The 21007-nt window shown below is 38.9% G+C and overlaps 3 protein-coding genes across 3 annotated transcripts in view; 1 reads left to right on the top strand and 2 right to left on the bottom strand.

Moving 5' to 3' along the window:
- Nucleotides 1-8885: 8885 nt before the first annotated feature.
- Nucleotides 8886-12302, bottom strand: LOC120428020 (ribonucleoside-diphosphate reductase large subunit-like). Its single transcript, XM_039592993.2, has 4 exons — nt 12059-12302; nt 11906-11994; nt 11587-11764; nt 8886-11336 (listed from the first exon to the last, which is right to left on the bottom strand). Exons 1-4 carry the CDS (start codon nt 12096-12098, stop codon nt 9115-9117), a joined length of 2529 nt encoding a protein of 842 aa, XP_039448927.1. The 5' UTR covers nt 12099-12302; the 3' UTR covers nt 8886-9114.
- A 4580-nt stretch (nt 12303-16882) lies between these two features.
- On the top strand, nt 16883-18207 carry LOC120428021 (radial spoke head 1 homolog). The gene is made up of 2 exons (XM_039592994.2): nt 16883-17017; nt 17077-18207. The coding sequence occupies exons 1-2, from the start codon at nt 16937-16939 to the stop codon at nt 17788-17790; spliced, it is 795 nt and encodes a 264-aa protein (XP_039448928.1). The 5' UTR covers nt 16883-16936; the 3' UTR covers nt 17791-18207.
- The window catches only part of LOC120428023 (RNA-binding protein 42-like), a 41982-nt gene continuing 38930 nt past the window's right edge, over nt 17956-21007 (bottom strand). The window contains exon 5 of the mRNA XM_052708290.1: nt 17956-18365. Coding sequence (XP_052564250.1) covers nt 18241-18365 — 125 coding nt within the window. The 3' untranslated portion in view covers nt 17956-18240. The remainder of the gene's footprint in view (nt 18366-21007) is intronic.

Raw genomic sequence — 21007 nt, forward strand, 5'->3', positions numbered from 1 at the left:
TAATTATTTAATATTTTTATCATTATTATATTTTTGTATTTTTGCCTTCCTCACCTCTATGAGGAAAGGCTATAAAATCACTCGAAAAATGAACTTCTTTATTCGACCTCGTAGACCCACCTTCACGTATACATATCGACTCAGAATCAAATTCTGAACAAATGTCTGTGCGTGTGTCTGGATGTGAGTCCGTGCACCGAAAAATATGCACACGATTATCTCCGGATTGGCTGAACCAATTTCGACCGTTTTGGTCTCATTCGATCCGTCGTGGGGTCCCACAAGACCCTAGTTAATATTATGAAGTTTAGTAAAGCACTTCAAAAGCTATGCTAAAAAACGATTCTAACAAAAGTCCGGAAGATTGTAAAAAGGGTGGTTTTTGTAAGAAAACGCACCATGCTATACATTTTTAGAAAGGCCTTTAAAAGACCTTTCCAACGCGTTCAAAAGATTGAAGATCTGACAACCCCATCAAAAGTTATGAGCACTTAAGTGTTATTTATACACTTTTTTGAGGCCGGATCTCAAATATTTTGATGAAAGAGTTGTCCGGATCAATCATGCTACCCATCGTTGAATAGGTAATCAGAAGACCTTTCCAACAAGCCCAAAAGATTGAAGATCTAACAACCCTATCAAAAGTTACAAGTGCTTTAATGTTTTTAATAAACTTTTTTTGAGGCCGGATTTCATATGCGAGGAAGGCACCAATGACCTAAAGGTGGATTAAGTAAAGTTTTTTAATGAAAAATGGCTATTTTTCGGAATTTTGAGTATGCCATCAGATCGGGTGTCCAATTTTACATAAAAGTCACTTTGACACCAAATTCACATCTCATCACCATTTCAGGCTGCAAATTATTAAAAAAAAAACAACACGTCTCATTTCGCATGTTCAAAACTAGAAGGGGTCGTACCACCCCTCCGATACGAGATATCAGAAAATGATGCTCAGATTCGTGATTAGGAACAAAAGTTACTCCTTAGGACAAAGTTTCGCGAAAATCAAAGAGGAGGCGGGGCAACTGCTGTGTGAGTTGGCGAAAAATTACCTTGATAGTATTTTGCAAATTGGGTCCTAAAATGAAGCTTAGATTGCTGATATTATTGTTTACAGCGATAAAGCTTATTTTTCTGAGTAAAATGACCCTTTGTACGACCACAAAGAGTTTAAAATGGATTTTTAAATCAATTTCGAAAAATTAACCACGCGGTCCTTCTTGACAGAAAAGCTCCTACTTGACAGCTCGTTCCAAGGGGACCATAGTTAATCCATCGAAAAAATGTTGTCTTGTCAAAAAAAAATTTTGCATTAAAATGAAAAAAAGTGATCAGAAATGGTTTTTAATCGTGTTTTTTACCGTTGTACATAAAAATTGACATAGGGCTTTAGTACCCAATTTAAAGATTTTTGTTTTGGCAGTAGCGAGTAGTGAGTCAAGCCGATATTATATTCATTTATATATTTATATGTTTATTTAATCATGCCAAATTTATTATTTATTCAATTGTGCCTTTAGAACTTTGTGATACTTTTTGCTATAAATTTAATAAAATAAGGCTTGAAGTTGGTTTCTTTTTTATTGTGAACAAGTGAATAATAGTTAAAAGTACTTGGAAAAGTTTCCATGTGAATTTTTTTAAAACTAATTATATTATTAAAATGATTTATCCACGAAACAGAAATGAGATTATCGTTTATGTTCGAAAAGGAAATGTAAAATTAAAGGAAAATTAGTATCATTTTTTTTAAATAAATCGTTGACACTTGAGCAATTCTCTACGGAACCGGCCATATTTTTTGATTTTGCTCAAAATTTGTCCCTATGACCAAAGAAAACATTTTACACTCAAACCCCGATAGTTTGAAACCAAATGTTGTCAAACGAACGGGGTCACTTATTTGTTAGATATATCTAACAAATACCCCTTTTACACGGAGTTTACACACACTACTAAACGTTTATTTTGATAGTGTGCGTGAGCGCCGCCAACCTATGCTTATGCTTATGCTTATAATCTGGCCCTCTATATTTTTTTTTATTTTTGTTTTTCTGGTTTAATTGTCATAATTCTTAATTTGAATATAAAATTTAGAATGTAGCATGCTCTTTTAATAAAATACAAACCTTGATACAGCAATTTCCTATTTATCCAATCTGGCAACCATGTCGCACATCCTTAGAGGTTCCCTTTCCGCCTCCTGTCGCAGGAAACACACACACAAACCGGCGACAACGACGGATAACGGTGGTCCGACCCAAGACCAGGAATGACGTGTAATATATTGAAGTCAACTCTACAAGCAAACTCTGTACAGTGCACGCGCGACGTGCACCGAAAGGAAACGCACCAATTTCTTTTCCCGGCTTTTTTTTTTCTTTTTCTCCTTACCTTCTCTTGATGCTTTTTGGCCCACGACGGAACATCTCCGTTACAAAAGGAGAGCACCAGCGCCGGAAAGAGGGCACAATAACACAAAACAGACCACCCACTGGGCCACCCGCACTCCGAGGAGGACGTAATCTCTCTCCCCCACACCCCACCACACACTGCTGGCACAACTTGCTCACTTCACGTGTTGAAAAGGGTGCTTTTTGAAAGGATAAGCGCTTTTACCGCATACAAATTGTAACTTTACAGGATTTCAACACATTTGCGTCAATCCACGGTATGTTTCACGAATCAGCTGATTTTCACACGTAATTTGTTCTGGAATGTTTGCCCTAAATTCCTTCTTCACGCACGCCCGGTACCACCGTCAAAAACATTCCGAAAATTCTATTTAAAAAAAACGCAAAAAAAAAACTTCTCTTTTGATTCGACTTCATCCAACCGAATGGTTTCGTGAGTGGAGTTGAACTGACGAGCCTGGCTGGTTGGTTGGAGCCCACCCAGCTTGGAGCGAAGGATTCACGAGTTTGCTCACGGCGGGGTTTTGCTCTCCATCTGAACGTGGAGCACATGAGTAACTACAGATGATTGCGCTTAGCAGAAAAGAACAGTTTCTAATTTTGGGATTTTCGAATTTTTTGTATTGATATACTTTTTTAAGCACCATTGCTTAGACAGTTTTCTTGCTATCTTCCCAGAGGCGTACAGTATGGCCCATAAAAAAATGCGACATTGTTAATAGGTGTAAATCGGGACTATTTTTACTATTTATGATGTATGTAGCATGTGTACATGTTAAATAGGTTCAAAACAAACAATCAATGCCTTTAAAACCATTCTCTTAGCATAAAATAAGTTACAGCTCATTGAAATTTATAATTTTCCACTTTGCTCTACGCCCAGGCCATATAAAGACAAACATACTTTTTTCATGTTGGTCGATCTGGATAGCCTATTATGGTATTTTTATGGACTAAAAAGTATACAGCCTTCAAGGTTACTGTTTTTGAGAGTTGTAAGAGTTAGTTCCACCGAATTTTACGCATTCTATTTACCAGTTATAGTAAAATAGTGAACTTTTCAAAAATATCCCGATTCTGAAAATGCATCAATTTTTGGTATTTTTTGGAGCCTGCAATGTTTCAACGAAAAAAACAAATGCTACTAATGATGGTAATTGATACTAACAGATGCTCTGATGTGACTTTTATCAATATAGAGCCGCTGGGCACGCTTTTGAGCCATCGACAACGGTTTTAAGTTATTGATTTATTTTGACAGAATCACACAAAATAATAACCAAAATGGCATTTTTCACACAAATTACCAATTTTAACAAAATTAAAAAACTTTCTTGATTGGGCGTATTTAAGAAGGACTTCTAATGATGCTTTCGGTACATTGTTGGATATTTTAAACTGTTTCGTTTTTGAAATATAAATTAATTAATTAGGGTAAATATTGTTCCAAAAACACATTCATAATTATAGACCGCCTGTACACAGTTTTGGTGAACTGCAAAAAATTATCATGACGATATCTTTAAAACATACTAAACTAACACCATAATACATAAAAAATCTGATTGTTTAATAAATTTAAGAATGGCACCATTTTTTCTGTGAAAAAATGCACATGTCGCATTTTTTTATGGGCCATACTGTACTAAGGTCGGGGGTCACCCGGGGCGGGCTGCCCGGTGTTTTATAGAAATCATCTTTTCATGAGCTTTTTGTAGCAAAATGTCTGGCATGAGTTTCTGAACAAAACGTAGTACTAGGTTTATGTCAACATTAAATTGTTTAGATGTTTCATCACAATATGTACATAGTGCCCAACGGGTGTAAATACTTTTTTTACATGAGCAATTCTCTGAGATTTCGGTCATTCGATTTTTTTTGTATTTTTTAATCCGGCTGAAACTTTTTTGGTGCCTTCGGTATGCCCAAAGAAGCCATTTTGCATCATTAGTTTGTCCATATAATTTTCCATACAAATTTGGCAGCTGTCCATACAAAAATGATATGTGAAAATTCAAAAATCTGTATCTTTTGAAGGAATTTTTTGATCGATTTGGTGTTTTCGGCAAAGTTGTAGGTATGGATATGGACTACACTGAAAAAAAATGATACACGGTAAAAAAAAAAATTTGTGATTTTTAATTTAACTTTTTGTCACTAAAACTTGATTTGCAAAAAAGCACTATTTTTAATTTTTTTTTTATTTTTTGATATGTTTTAGAGGACATAAAATGCCAACTTTTCAGAAATTTCCAGAATGGGCAAAAAATCTTTGACCGAGTTATGACTTTTTGAATCAATACAGATTTTTTCAAAAAATCGAAATATTGGTCGCAAAAATTTTTCAACTGCATTTTTCGATGTAAAATCGAATTTGCAATCAAAAAGTACTTTAGTAAATTTTTGATAAAGTGCACCGTTTCCAAGTTATAACCATTTTTAGGTAACTTTTTTGAAAATAGTCGCAGTTTTTCATTTTTTAAAAATAGTGCCCATGTTTGCCCACTATTGAAAAAAAATATTTTTGAAAAGCTGAGAAAATTCTCTATATTTTGCTTTTTCGGACTTTGTTGATACGACCCTTAGTTGCTGAGATATTGCCATGCAAAGGTTAAAAAACAGGAAAATTGATGTTTTCTAAGTCTCACCCAAACAACCCACCATTTTCTAATGTCGATATCTCAGCAACTATAGGTCCGATTTACAATGTTAAAACATGAAACATTCGTAAAATCGATCGATTCGATCTATTCGAAAAAAATATTTTCAAAAATTTAAAATCAATACTAACATTTCAATCGGGCCAAACATTCAATATTACGCCCATTTGAAATGTTAGTCTTGATTTTTTTTTATTTATTATATGGACAAACTAATGATGCAAAATGGCTTCTTTGGGCATACCGAAGGCACCAAAAAAGTTTCAGCCGGATTAAAAAATACAAAAATTAAAATTAAAGAAAAAAGACCGATTCCGTAGAGAACTGCTCACATACTGTAATATAATTATCGAAATTATTATATCAGAAAACGAGTTTTAAAAAAACGATATCATTCAGCTCGGCGATTTCTCTTTATAAATATCTGATTTTTTTTAAATCAAAAATATTTTAAAAAAATTGTTGTGTCATCAAATATCAAATCAAACCATCCACATTAACGACCCCCGGGTCTTTTGTGGTCTCTATTGCAAGTTTCTGCTCGAACCTAGGAGTCCGAAGGCTTGAATGGGGAGAGCACCCAAACCTCTTTCTACTCCAAGGAACCTTCCACCCCAGTGTTTGAGCTGACGACCTTCGGATTGCGAGTCCAACCGCCGCCAGCGATTCCACCGGAGTAGGCTTGGTTTGGTGTGTTGTTTGTACTTATGGCATGGAGACGACTCCTACACCTGGAATGACTTAACGGCCTAACAACCAAGGCCGGGACCGACATTTTACTTCCTCATCCGATGGAAGGTTGCAGCAGATGGGAATCGAACCCAGAATCATCCGCTTACAAAGCGGACAGCGTAACCATTCGGCCACGCACTGCCACCATCAAATGTCATCAAATATATAATACATTATTTTTATCATTTTGATGGTGTTTACACAGAATATTCTTTTCATCAAAATCAAAATCCTTAAAATTTAGAAAGATTAAAAATTCGTATACACTCAATAAAAATATTTGAATTTCATTAAATTTTGAAGTAAATCGGTATGCTTTTTAAATTATGAACTTATTTTGAGAAAATTGTTCGAAACGATATTGAAGAATTCGTGAATTTAAATAAGCATTCAAGATCAAACATTTATTTTGAAAAAATAAAAAATGCTCGTTATTAGTATTCTCTAGAAATTTTGCTAAGATTAAACTGATGATCGTAACATATATATTTTTTTTTATTTGATCAACAACGAAATAAAAACAATTTATTATAAGACATGACATTTGTTCAAGCTTCATAAACCTTTTTCCAAAGGCAACAAATTTAATCAAGCAAACTGATTTGATTTAATATACATAATGTATAGCTGTAATTAATAGACCTCCTATTCCATATATTTCCAAAATCTTTTGAAGCTAAAATAATGGTCAGTTCAAGCTAAAAAAAAAATAGAATAAATTATAGCTAAGCTAAATATTTTAAGTGGTTTAGATTAGGATATTTTGAAACGTAAATTTTCCGTTATTTTTTAAGTTCAAGTTTTTTTGTAAGAAGTGCAGATCAAAATAGACATTTTCTGACTTAGGGTTTCTTGAATTGAAATTATTGACACCAGATTAATTGAAATTTCCAGTCTTCCCGAAACGCGCGCACGCCGTACACGCCGTACAAGTTTTCAGTGCAGATGAACTTTTTTTTTGTTCTTAAGACCTGGGTGATGAATAAAGAGAATGCGTAACGTGATTTTTGCATGATCCCACTTTGTTTACATCTACAAAGTAGGACGCTGTTCAAGCACAAGCATGACTTTTTTCTTACTGGTAAATGAGCTGGTTTATAATTAGTGGTATGAGTTTTTTTTTTGTCTAGTTTTTGACTTTTTTGCTGTAAAATTGTGTGTTTTCAAGTTTCGGATACAAGATGTTTTTCTTTTTACGGGTGACGACGAACTGCGGCGAGAGTGTCATTCTGCGTTATCGCAGATAAATTCCCTGGCTGATTTTGGAATCCTGTAGCACTTCCTGGTCCAGCGAAATAACATTGCTAATTCTAGTGAAGCTGATCCAACAAACAGCGAAGATTTTCACTAAACCAGTAGGTTTTCAAACGGAATCTTGCAGCTTCTGGATGAATACAAACGTATCGACTCCATAAACAACTTTCATTCATAATTATAAAAAGTGACGATCTCGCCTTCAACTCTCTTAAGATTTCTTGACTTCAACTCAAGGTCCTTAAAAGCCACAAATTTGCCATTCTTGTAAAACAAAAAAAAAAAATAATTTTAATGATCGATAATAATACTCTCTACTTTTGGCGAACAGTAAATTGGTTCCACTTTGACAGCTCAAAATTGAGGCCGTTTTGCGAACCACTATTCAGCACCCAGCTTAAGACTGAAGAATCTAGCTTTCAACATTTATGGAAACACTTGTAGAACTTGAAAAAAAATCAGACAAATAAAAGCTGAGATATAATATTGCTAACAGAAAACATTGAGAAAATACGTGTTTTGAAAAATTGAAGGTATTTGAAAAAATATGAAAATACGTTGATTAATTTTAATACCCAATGCCCTACCTTTGTTATTATAACTACACTCAACCCCCGCTGGTTGGTCACTTTTTCGTTTGACACTTTTTTAGTTTGTACCCCGTTGGTTGGTCAAAGTCAAACTAAAAAGTGACGAACTGTCACTTTTTACACGGCGCTCACGCACACTATCAAAACAAACGTTTGGTTTTGTGTGTGAACTCCGTGTAAAAGGGGTGTCAAACTAAAACGTGACCCCGTGCGTTTGACAACAGTTGGTGTCAAACCATCGGGGTTTGAGTGTATAACTAATTGTAATTATAACTCGGGACTCCAGCAACCAATTTCAACCAAACTTCGAGGCAATGCACTGAACGGTCAACCAAACAAAACGTATTATTCATTGTTTACATTGCGTGCTCTCGTTTTTGTTTATTCAAGGTCAAACATTAAAACGCGTTTTTCTCGAAACGTCGGAATGGCGGGTGCGACATGATAGCACGATAGCGTCGAATTGATGTCTTTGAAGTGTAATATCTTTTAACAATCAAAACGGATTAACAAAATTTAAAAATAGGTTTTATGAGTAAGAACTTTTTAAAGAAAATCTGATATAACAAACATTTTTTTTTAAATCGATCAGAGTTTTCAGCAGCAGAGCAGCTAAAAATAGTCACTGGAAGAAAAATTGATTTTTATTTATACATATTCTGATTCAGGCTGGTAAAACACAACTTTCTGCGTAAAAATCTCCAATGGGTTATCTCGGTTTATAATGATTTGCTCCAGTCACGCCAGGCACGCCGTGCCCTAGTGAAATTACCAAATAGGGGAAATTCTCGTATGTTTGGCAGGTTAAGCATTCGCTCCTTATTCCATCCAACTTGCTGATTTTCACTATTTAAACAATTAACTTTGCAAAACGTTTGATAGAAACTTGCTTGCTCACTTCTCATTGAGCTACATATTTATCACTCGATTTCAGCTGAAAACGCTTTTAATTGGCTTTATTTGAATGCAAAGTTGTTACCTGCCAACATCAGAGGCACGCTGGAATTAGAAGCTGTTTTCCTAACAAACCAAAGCATGAACTTGTTGGAATCGAGTTATTAAGGCGTTACTCCATGGTATGTATTCCAGGACACTTTTGATGGTCTAAATCAAAAACATGAAAAAATGGCATCACTTTTGATTGTTTCTTTTTAGTTATGGCTGAACCAAACTGCTCAGAACCAATCAGGCCTGAGAGAAAATTTCTTTCCACAATCAAAACACAAAAAAAATAAAGTCTTCGAATCAGAATTTTGGTATATTTGTCTTAAATTCTAAACAGAAATAAAAATGAAACTAAAACGAATGAACGCAGAACAAGCGCAAATAAAACTCGTGAATCTAACCGTCAAGTGGGCCAAACGATACAAAAGATAGAATACAGTGAGTTTAAAATAAGTCTATACACCAATAATTAAGCGATCACCGGTCAGCGTCAACGCTGTTGTGACCAATTTCCGCCTACGAACCGCACATCATGCAGTCCTCCTTGTTCTCGAGCGAGCACACCATCTCGGCCATCCGGCGGTTCCGCTCGGCGTACGATCCGTTCATTGAGGTTTCCCCGGCGGCAATCGCCGACGTGTCGGCCATCGCCATCGAGCTTTCGCCGTTCATCTTGCGCGGCGTGCTCGATCCGTTCATCAGCATGGATTTCGAGGGGGACGTTGTTCCGTTTTGTGCGGACTGGGTTTGGCCGAGTTTGACCTTGTCCACGGTGAACTGGATGGCGTTGACGGCGGGTTTGGTGCGCAGGTAGTACATTCCGGTTTTGAGTCCCATCTTCCAGCCGTAGAAGTGGATCGAGGTGAGCTTGCCGTAGTTGGGTTCCGCGACGTGGATGTTGAACGACTGGGACTGGTCGATGAAGGCGCCCCGGTCGGCGGCCATTTTGATGCAGGTTTTGACGGAGATTTCCCACACTGTTTTGTAGAGCTCGCGGATGTGCTTGGGGATTTCGTCGATGTGCTGGATGGAGCCGTTGCTGGCGATGATTTTGTTCTTCATGTCGTCGTCCCACAGCTCGAGTTCGGTGAGGTCTTTGAGGAGATGGTGGTTGACGACCTGGAACTCGCCGGACAGCACGCGTCGGTTGTAGACGTTGGAGGTGTACGGTTCGAAGGATTCGTTGTTGCCGAGGATTTGCGCGGTGGACGCGGTTGGCATCGGGGCGAGGAGGAGGGAATTTCGGACTCCGTGCTTGGCGATTTTTTCCTTGAGTGGGGCCCAGTCCCACAGGTCGGACGGGGCCTTGTTCCACATGTCGTACTGCAGGATGCCCTTGCTAACCGGACAGCCGGCGTACGTTTCGTAGGTTCCGTCCTTCTCGGCAATTTCACAGCTTGCCTCGAGGGCACCGTAGTAGATGGTTTCGAAGATTTGCTGGTTCAGCTTTTGGGCTTCCTCGCTCTCGTACGGGAAGCGCATCAGGATGAACGCGTCGGCCATTCCCTGGACACCGATTCCGATCGGGCGGTGACGCATGTTGGAGCGCTTGGCCTCCGGAACTGGGTAGTAGTTGATGTCGATAATTTTGTTCAGATTTTTTGTGACTATTTTAGATACTTCTTTCAGCTTCTGGAAGTCGTACGTCTTGTCCGGTTTGACAAACATGTTGACCGCGATCGAGGCCAAGTTGCACACGGCAATTTCGTCCTTGGACGAGTACTCCACGATTTCCGTGCAGAGGTTCGAACACTTGATGGTTCCGATGTTCTGCTGGTTGCTCTTCCGGTTGCAAGCGTCCTTGTACAGCATGTACGGCACTCCCGTCTCGACCTGCGACTCGATGATCGCGAACCACAGATCCTGAGCCTTGACCTTACGAATGTAGCGACCTTCGTTCTCGTACGTCGTGTACAGCTTCTCGAACTCCTCACCCCAAGTCTCCGGGAGTCCGGGACAGTCGTGCGGGCACATCAGACACCAGTCCTCGTTAGCCTCGACTCGCTTCATGAACAGATCCGGAATCCACAGCGCGTAGAACATGTCCCGAGCGCGGACCTCCTCCTTGCCGGTGTTTTTCTTCAAGTCCAAAAACTCAAAGATATCTCCGTGCCACGGTTCCAGATAGATCGCAAACGCCCCGGGCCGCTTGTTGCCGCCCTGGTCAACGTACCGCGCCGTGTTGTTGTAAACCCTCAGCATCGGCACCAGCCCGTTCGAGATCCCGTTCGTTCCGGCAATGTACGTGCCCTTCGCCCGGATGCAGTGCACATTCACACCGATTCCACCCGCCGACTTGGAGATCAACGCGCACTGCTTCAGCGTGTCGTAAATTCCGTCGATACTATCGTCGCTCATCGTCAACAGGAAGCACGACGACAGTTGCGGACGCCGCGTGGCCGCCGCAAACATGGTCGGCGAGGCGTGCGTAAAGTATCGCTCCGACAGTAGGTTGTACGTCTCGATGGCCGCGTCAATGTCCAGCCCGTGAATGCCAACCGCCACCCGCATCAGCATGTGCTGCGGCCGCTCCACCACCTTGCCCTTGATCTTCAGCAGGTACGACCGCTCCAGCGTCTTGAAGCCAAAGTAGTTGTAGCCAAAGTCCCGGTCGTAGATGATGGCCGAATTAAGCCGGTCCGCGTTGTCCATGATGATCTTGTAGTGCTCGTCCGAAATCATCGGCGACTTGGTCTTGAGGAACTCGTTCTCCATGTTGTACAGGTCGGCCATCACATCTGCCGGGGGAAAGACGAGGCATTAGAAAACTTTTGTGTCGCGTCCGAAAGTAAACATCTGCCATCAGATATCTTCGTTTTATGATGGATACAATTTCATAACCAGCATTGCTATCATGATATAAGACACACTCAAAAGCCGTTACCGATAGGCTGAAACACGAACTTTCCTGAAACTCGCACATGTTGCTTTGCTGCACCATGAGACCTGTGCAGAATCCATCTCCTCCCTATCATTCCCCAAACTCACCAGAAAAGTGCTTCTTGGTCTCCTTGTGCAGGTTGGACACGGCCAGCCGCGCCGCCAGAATGGCATAGTCGGCGTGCTCGGTGGTCAGCGTCGCGGCCGTTTCTGCCGCCAGATTGTCCAGCTCCTGGGTCGTCACGCCCGTGTAGAGCCCGTTGATCACCTTCAAGGTGATGGCGACCTGCGCGATTGGAAAGGGAGTTTCGTCCATTAGCATTATTTTTACAATTCAACGAACAGGTGATGCGGCCAACGAGTGTGTCCCCATTGAAAGCCGCCCTCAGACAAAAGAGTGAAAAAACAAAATGGTCAGCACACTCACCGGATCGACAAAGTCCATGTTGAGGCCATAGCACAACTTCTGGATGCGGGACGTGATCTTGTCCAAGTGGACCTCCTCCTTGCGACCGTCTACCCGAGAAGAAAAACAACCGTTACAACACGGAACCACTTCCGGAACCGTCGTCACACTTACCTCGCTTGAAGACGTACATCTTGTTCGACTTGAGGACCATGATTCTGCCGTACAAAATCAACCTCAACGGAGAGTAAACTACACTTATTAGGCACTAGCGGACAAAAAAGGAGAACAAAGGCGTAACGTGGAACCGTAAAATTCCGGGAACTTTCTAGGACAGCACACACTCGACACTGTGGATCTGTTCCGTCGGGAGTACTCGATGCGAATGAAGCAACTCGGACGCAGTTTTCCCGCACTTTGGCGCGCTTTGTTGACGCACTTGACAAGCGGGTCATTTGACAGAGAGGGAACCGCGTGGAAAGTGAAACAAAACAGCGTGGAAAGATGGGCGGGGTGCGTTTAGTAGGGGTGATTTGAATTTCACCAGGGCCCCGGCGATGGCCTGATATAAGCTACCGAACAACATTGGCAATATGGCGTCGTTTGTTTACCAACATGAGATTGTTTGTGGACGAACCAAAAAATATCATTATTTGTAAAATTTTCTATAACCGTTCTGTACTAATTTTGAAGTCATACATAATGAATAAAATTTCGTTAAATTTCTGGAACAGAAAAAAATATGATTTTTTTGGATTTAAACCGCTTTCATCGTGATTCTATGCAAGATTACGCAACAAATCATTGTGCCTTTAGTTTATCTTTAGTTTCCAACCCGGTTTGCTTTAGATTGTTGTTTAAATTTTGAAATTTAGCATAAATTAAAATAAGTTGCAAAATTTCCAACTTCAGCCTTGTGCAACAATTTCCATTTCACCCGTGCGGGAAACCGATAATGGGGTAATTCATGCGTTCCAAACCTCGTTCCAAACTGTCAAAATTCCAAAACGTCACGCGAATCTTCGGTTCGCCGCTTTTGTTCCTGTATGACGTTTCGAGGCGAGGCCCTGGTTAAGCTGGTGTTAAAAAAAACCCCCCAAAAAGCAAAACTTGAAAATTTGGTTGATTGGATCTTTTCAAAAAAAAACTCCAGACTTATTATTTTAACGCACGTTTAATTTTAGTCAAACTTATTTACTGGATTGGACCTCGAAAAAAAATCTGAGCTGTCCAAGCCGAAATTTTGAAATCAAAAATTGATTCCAGCGAAATATTTGCAGTTTTTCAATTTTAAAAAATAGTGACCAAAAGTAACGATTTCTGAAAAAATGTCAACTGTACAGAAAATGAAATAAAGCAGGAGAAACAGTTTTTTTTTAGTTTTCTAAGTCACAGCCAAACAACCCTTCATTTCTGGAGCAACATTTGAAAGGGGCGGTACGACTTTGCTCTTACGGCCTTTCGTCCCATTTAAACGCGTGTAATGAAAGGCCGTAAGAGCAATGTCGTACCGCCCCTTTCAAATGTTGCTCTGGATTTTATAATGGGACCATCCATAAACCAGGAGCTGGGATGGGATAAACAAAGAGAAAAAAACCTATTGTCAAACTAAACCACTTTCAACATGGCCGCTTCTGTCAACCTAAACCAGTCCTTTCTTATGAGGAGAAAATGAGAAGTATTGTAATTTGAGTTGAAAAAAAATAAAACAATTTTAAATCAATTTCACAAATAATTGTAAATTGCATTAATAGATTGATTAAAATATTTTCTATTAAAAGGCATTTATTTCTATCGTACATCGAATGTCGACTTATCAACATTTTCATTTAAAAAAACAATACATTTCATGAACTGACGATTATTTTGCCCATTGTTTTTACTATTGTTATTTTTTTGCGCGTTACATAGAAATGTCATCTACATTGAACAATATTAAACCTGTGCTTCCCGTGAAATTAAAATTTTGCGTGAAGAAACAACATCGTAGAACTGGATTTAAAAAGATTTATTAACTTTCTTTGCGTAACGGGACAACGACAGTAGCAGATTTATAGATAAGAAAAAACTTTCCCTCCCATTTAATGACTTGCAGGCTTTTTAGGATTTTTTTTAGATTGAAGTAAGAAAACGTATTTAAATCATATTGCATTTTTCAAATCCAAATGAAAATTAAAAATCTTTCATATAAAAAACACATTAAAAATTGAAGAAGTGAACATTTTTTGACTTGTCGTGATCGTATCGAGCGTGACCTCGAGTCATCTAGTGTTTTGTATCCGGCAGCTCCTTATGAACGTATCCACCGTAAAACGATGGAACATAAACTCAGGATTCTCCACCCACGTCCAACCGCAAATTTTAACAGCCAAATTAAAAAAAACCTTCGAGGAAAAACTAAACAACATTTCAACAAAAGAAAAAGTCATCCGCATGCTTGAGCACTGAGTTGAAAAACATCATCAAGAAAATTTGAATTGTCAAGCTATCTGAATCACAGATTGCTTGATATTTGTATTCGAACACGAATTTTCTTGCAAAAAAACTGAAGAAGAATACATACGTAAACATGTAAAAAAGAAGACTCTATCCAGCCGTCCCGTCCCAGACCAGGAGGACAATTTTTTGAAATCTCAGACCGCCATTCCCCTTTCCCTCGTGGACAATTTTCATTCACAATAAATCTTTTTTGTATCGAGCTGTCAAATCTGCAACATGGAGTCAAACTTTCTGTGAAGTTGCTGTGAAGCTTACCAAGGCTTTTCAAAAAGTTTAGCTCCATGTTGCAAGCACACACTCTCACTTTTAATTTCTCGATAGCTTCTAAATTACCTAGATATTGACGAAAATTTATTTTGTTGCCAAAAAAAAGTTTTTGTAATTAGCATAGCATAGCATTGGTGTCTACCCGTAGCTGCTACTTCGTTATTGACCAGGACCCCCAAACATTGCTCCGTGGACCACAGATGAAAAGTAGGAACCAATCATCACCCCTTCGCAATTTTCAAAGGTCCCTATCGTGCTGATCAATACCGACGCCGGCCACGACCAGTGGTAAGACACGGGGAAGTGGATGGGAATGTTAGCCGATACTTGAGTGATGGGACCGCCAAATCGACTGCGTCTCCGACAAAGTATCACATGAGTTTTGAGGGGTTAGTAAGATGGGTATGAGGTCAGGATTCACTGTGGTAGGTGATGCGACCATGAGCAATTTGTTTATGGGTTGAAATTTTAAAAATCTTAGGCAGCCGGCTGCGGAAAGATACCTATCTAGGGATTTAAATATAGTATTAATTCGACCGCGATTCTCCAGAAATTCTCCGTCGGCGTGCCTTCCGATCAACGGTGATGTAGGAAGGGCTTCATTCATTAAAATTATTTTATATCATAAGCCTTAAAACATATCCGTCGACGTGCCTTCCGATCCTCGATGATATGGAAATACGACTTGCTTGTCTCAAAAAACAAAAATCGGATCGTTTCTATCGAAAACTATATAAAGAGAACAAAAATAAAACTCATCGGCCAACGAACGCGCGAACAAAAAATAAATGAAAAAAGAAGAAGAAGAAATCCAATCACCCCATGTACACAAATAGCGACACAAAAGAGACGGAAAATAACAAGAAAAAAAAACAGGACTGCGCGTCCACACAGGCACCGCACTACTGATGCCATTATTTAATTATAATGACCAATCACCCCATGCACTCGAACAGCGACATAAAAGAGACGGAAAATAACACAAAAAAAAACAGGACTGCGCGTCCACACAGGCACCGCACTACTGATGCCATTATTTAATTATAATGACCAATCACCCCATGCACTCGAACAGCGACATAAAAGAGACGGAAAATAACACAAAAAAAAACAGGACTGCGCGTCCACACAGGCACCGCACTACTGATGCCATTATTTAATTATAATGACCAATCACCCCATGCACTCGAACAGCGACATAAAAGAGACGGAAAATAACACAAAAAAAAACAGGACTGCGCGTCCACACAGGCACCGCACTACTGATGCCATTATTTAATTATAATGACCAATCACCCCATGCACTCGAACAGCGACATAAAAGAGACGGAAAATAACACGAAAAAAAAAAACAGGACTGCGCGTCCACACAGGCACCGCACTACTGATGCCATTATTTAATTATAATGACCAATCACCCCATGCACTCGAACAGCGACATAAAAGAGACGGAAAATAACACGAAAAAAAAAAACAGGACTGCGCGTCCACACAGGCACCGCACTACTGATGCCATTATTTAATTATAATGACCAATCACCCCATGCACTCGAACAGCGACATAAAAGAGACGGAAAATAACACGAAAAAAAAAAAAACAGGACTGCGCGTCCACACAGGCACCGCACTACTGATGCCATTATTTAATTATAATGACCAATCACCCCATGCACTCGAACAGCGACATAAAAGAGACGGAAAATAACACGAAAAAAAAAAAAACAGGACTGCGCGTCCACACAGGCACCGCACTACTGATGCCATTATTTAATTATAATGACCAATCACCCCATGCACTCGAACAGCGACATAAAAGAGACGGAAAATAACACGAAAAAAAAAACAGGACTGCGCGTCCACACAGGCACCGCACTACTGATGCCATTATTTAATTATAATGACCAATCACCCCATGCACTCGAACAGCGACATAAAAGAGACGGAAAATAACAAGAAAAAAAAACAGGACTGCGCGTCCACACAGGCACCGCACTACTCTAAAAAAAAAAAGTTTTTGTAATTTCATACAAAATCAAAATATTTTTAATCCAGCCCAAACATGATAAATATGATTATCAATGCAGAAAAATGGGGGGGGGGGCTGCATAAACCTGGAAAAAAAATTGCAACAGCCTAAATAATATTTTCAAAAAGTATTTAATCAAGTATTTAATACAATTCAAAAAAATATGTATTTAATGCAATTTTAACGAATGATATTCTTAAAGAAAAATCAATTATCAAAGCAATCATTATGCATTAATCTGAAGTCTGAAAATAGTGAAAATGCATCGCTTGGGTCGTGAAAATATCTCCCAACAGTACGTTCCATCCGATGAAGATTTTCCGATAGTTTTTGAGATTCAGGTAAAGTCCATTTCCAGCCAAAACGGTCTAAATAACTTAACCTACCAAACTATCCCCAGAAATACAACGGCCCCCGAAACCGCCGCTCCGATCCGCACGGCGAGGGCAAAGCCAGGCTGGTCAACGGGTACCGCTACGAGGGCTTCTTTCGCAACGGCGTGCCCCACGGACGGGGTCGTCTAGCGCTGAACGATGGCTTCCGGTACGAGGGGCGCTGGCGCAAGGGCCAGAAGCACGGCATGGGCCGGATGTACTATCCGGATTGCTCCTGGTACGAGGGCGAGTTTAGGAAGGATTTGAGACAGGGGTGTGGGGTTTACCACTACCCGAATGGGGCGTGTTACGAGGGGAACTGGCTCGGGAATAAGCGTCACGGGGTTGGGTTGTACAGTTATGCCAGGGAGAATATTAAGCTGAGAGGAACCTGGGTTGAGGACGTCGCCAGGGGAGCTGCGGAAGTTCTGTTTGAGGGATGTCGCTTTCATGGCTATTGGGACGGTGAGCTGCCGAGAGGTCCGGGATGCTTTACCTTTGGGACGGATGTCATGGTCAGGGGAAAGTTTTATTGTGACGCGAAAGAAGGTTGCGAGGAGAAGACGCTGGTGTGGCAGCCGGAAGCCATCGAAAAGTACGAGTACGCAAAGCTGCCGTTGGAACCATTGCCGCTGCCGGTTGAGGAGTCAGACGTTTCAGCGACAAGTTCGTCCGAGGAGGAAGAGTGCGATTCGGTGGCGGAAAGTTTGGCTTCAACTATTGTGATTGGCGATGAGTGAAATCGATTTCTCTTGAATTTCTTGAGAAAATAAAATTATGTTCTTTCAAATAAAGTAGGGGACATTTCTTTCAAGAATCACGTATTCATTTGGCATACTCCGAACTTCTTCATTTGTCTAAATATGATAAGAACACAATCATTCCACGAAATATCTAACACACTCATGAGTAAAAATCATTTGAAGAGGACCAAGCCTGTAGCAAGAAACACATTTGAATACCTGCTTAGAATGCTATGCTGTAAGGGAGAGTTATCTGTAGGAAGTAATTTACCAGCTCTAGTAGTACTATATGATAGAAATATCGGTTGCGATAGTAATTGAAGATGAAATTCTAAGAAATACATTTGGTTGCATCAGTTGAAGGGTGATTATGATTATACTCGTCATTCATTCAAAGAAACGCAAAACGGCCCGCTAAAACCCTCGCCCTTTCCTTGCTTGAGATAATTAGCTTTGATTGAACAAATTAAGAAGGGCTTGCTTTTCCTTGTCCTTCTTCCGTACCTGCTCGATGCTGCGATTCTTCCAGGTGCTTTTGCGCAACTTTATCGGACGGCTGCCGACGTAGCGACCTGCAACAAAACACGGTAGGGAGAAACAAAGGTTATTGCACAAAGTTTGTGTTTTTAAGGCTAAAATGTGGGCGGAATAGTTTTGAGAGTAGTTGAGTACACAAACGTAGGACAAGAGAGCACATTATTTGAAGGAAACAAATAAACCACCTGTACAGATTCAGTTACAACTTTTCTTCATCCAAGTACGCACTTTGATCACAAACTGTTGTGGTTCGAACTTGAAAAAATGACCGACTTTTGCGAAAACTTGGTGATGCTGGCTTCATTTCTAGGTACCACTCTCGTCTACCAGTATACCAGAGAAAGTCATAATGTTTCAATATGAAATCAATGCATCCGTAGTAAGTAGTAGTAATTGTGCGACACACGAAAATGTGTCGCAAAATTAGCATATTTTTTTAATTAAATCAAGATTTGCGTTTAGACCATGGGGTCTAATGATTTTAATAATAAAAATATAAATAAAATTTTCTGATCAATTTGGTATCTACAAGGTATTAATGAAAATTAACTTTTTTAAATCGGTTTTCAAAAATCCGTATTTCCATACGACATTCTACTCACACTTACGGTGAAATGTTACTAGAGCAAAAGGGATAAGCTGTTTGTTCACATCCAAGGCCCAAGTTCAAATAGAAATTTGACTAATTTTTTTTTCCTTCAGTATTAAATTTTAAATTAAATTTGCAACCAAAAAGTACTTAAAAACGCAATTTTCAAGATATAGCAACTCAAAGTTTGATTTTAATAAAAAACTGATTTTCGATCTTTAAATTAGTGATTTTTCAAACGAAAATAGAAAATTAACTATAAAATTGTTTCAATTGTTTCTAAACATTGATGATTGAACCTCAATAAAACGCCCTTTTGAAATGTTGGTCTTGATTTCAAAATTTTCATGTCTAGAGTTTTATTTAAACATATGAAACACAATAGCATAAGAACCTAGAAAACTCTAGAAATATTTCTTTTCCAAGAGATAAGAAGATTTAACAAATCTAGAGTTTTATTTAAAAGGGCCTCAAACATAAGGAACCCAAAGATTAGAGGAATTTTAATAAAAATCTTTAGAAAATAAAAAAAGGTTTATTTTTTTACAATGGAAATTGGACTATCATATCTGGAGTTTTTTTTTGAAAAGGTCCAATAAACCAATTTTCTAGTTTTTGCTTTTTGGGTGTTTTTAGAACCGCCTTGTGAGTCAGGGGTATTAAAAAACACCCAAAAAGCAAAAATTGAAAATTTGGTTTATTGGTCCTTTTCAAAAAAAACTCCAGATATGGAACTAGAAAGTAGGGAGCTGTTTGGGTGAGACTTAGAAAGCTTAAATTGTCCAACAGTTTTCCCGCTTAAATACCTTTCCTTTTATCCGTTGTATCTCAGCAACCCAAAGTTTCTTTGGAAGTTTTATAGAAAATTTTCTGAACTTTTCGAATATTTTTTTAAAGAAGAACACTTACGGACAACTTTTTTTAAATCTGAAACTGTTTTTTTAAGGTTGTAGATGGTGTATTTCACTTTTGGGGCAATGACTGTCAATGATGGTTTTGAATAATTATTCAGGGTCTAGCAATAGTAAATTGAAATGAAAAAAATAATCACTATATGTAAAATGCTTCAACAAGCAACAGAAAGAAAACCATTTTTGATTGAAACATTCTGAATCAAGATTTGAATGTTTTTCTAAAACAAACATGGACGTCAAATGTCCGATCGGGAATGATGCCTACAATCAAACTTGAAATGGCCTTTTCTTGAAAACGGTGAACTTTATGGAAATTTATGTAATGTACTTTTCAATTGCAATTTTGATACCAAATTAAAAAAAAAATAAAATCGTGAATTTTTCACCAATGCATATCTCTGTGAAAAAAAATCCTTACTTTGTGGCTTTAAAGTTGTCTTTTTTAATTGACTAAAACACATAAAAAAACGTGAGAAGTAAAAAAAATCACTAAGATATTGGGATTTTGAGTGCATCTATTTTTTTTTATTTTCAGTTCGATTTTATAATACGCAATATGTCACGCACACAAGAATGGCATAATGGCAAAAAATCAGAATGGCCCGCCTACACGGAGAAAAAAGAGTTCCCAAAATCGTGAACAAGCGTTCATGAAAATAGGAACCACGAACAAAGTGTTCAAATCTCATGGTACGATTTCGAAAAACGTACCATGGAATTTGAACACTTTGTTCGTGGTTCCCATTTTCATGAACGCTTGTTCACGATTTTAGGAACTCTTTTTTCTCCGTGTAAGTAAAATGCGCCAAAAACCATAGAAAACATACAAACTTATCAATTCAGTGTAGTAGGCTTATGCTTTGGGATGTTTCCTTCAATGTTATATACTTGGTTGATGAAAATTTCTAGCTAGAAACTATTTTTGATGCAATTTAAATAAATGTGTTTTTCGACTACTTTTCCAGGGTGCGGGGCAAAATGAACATCCCTGCGAAGTAGAATGGGTCACCTAAGCAAACAAGCCACTTCGTCTAATACAACGTTGGAGGGAGATCAGAAATTACTTAATGGACCTTTCTAACACAGTTTCTATCAAGATAGATCAAAAATTTTAGAAAAATATTTACTTACTAAAACAAACATTTTTGAAAATAGAGTTAATATGTTAAAATAA

This window comes from Culex pipiens, chromosome 2, assembly GCF_016801865.2.
Source record: "Culex pipiens pallens isolate TS chromosome 2, TS_CPP_V2, whole genome shotgun sequence".
NCBI lineage: Eukaryota > Metazoa > Arthropoda > Insecta > Diptera > Culicidae > Culex > Culex pipiens.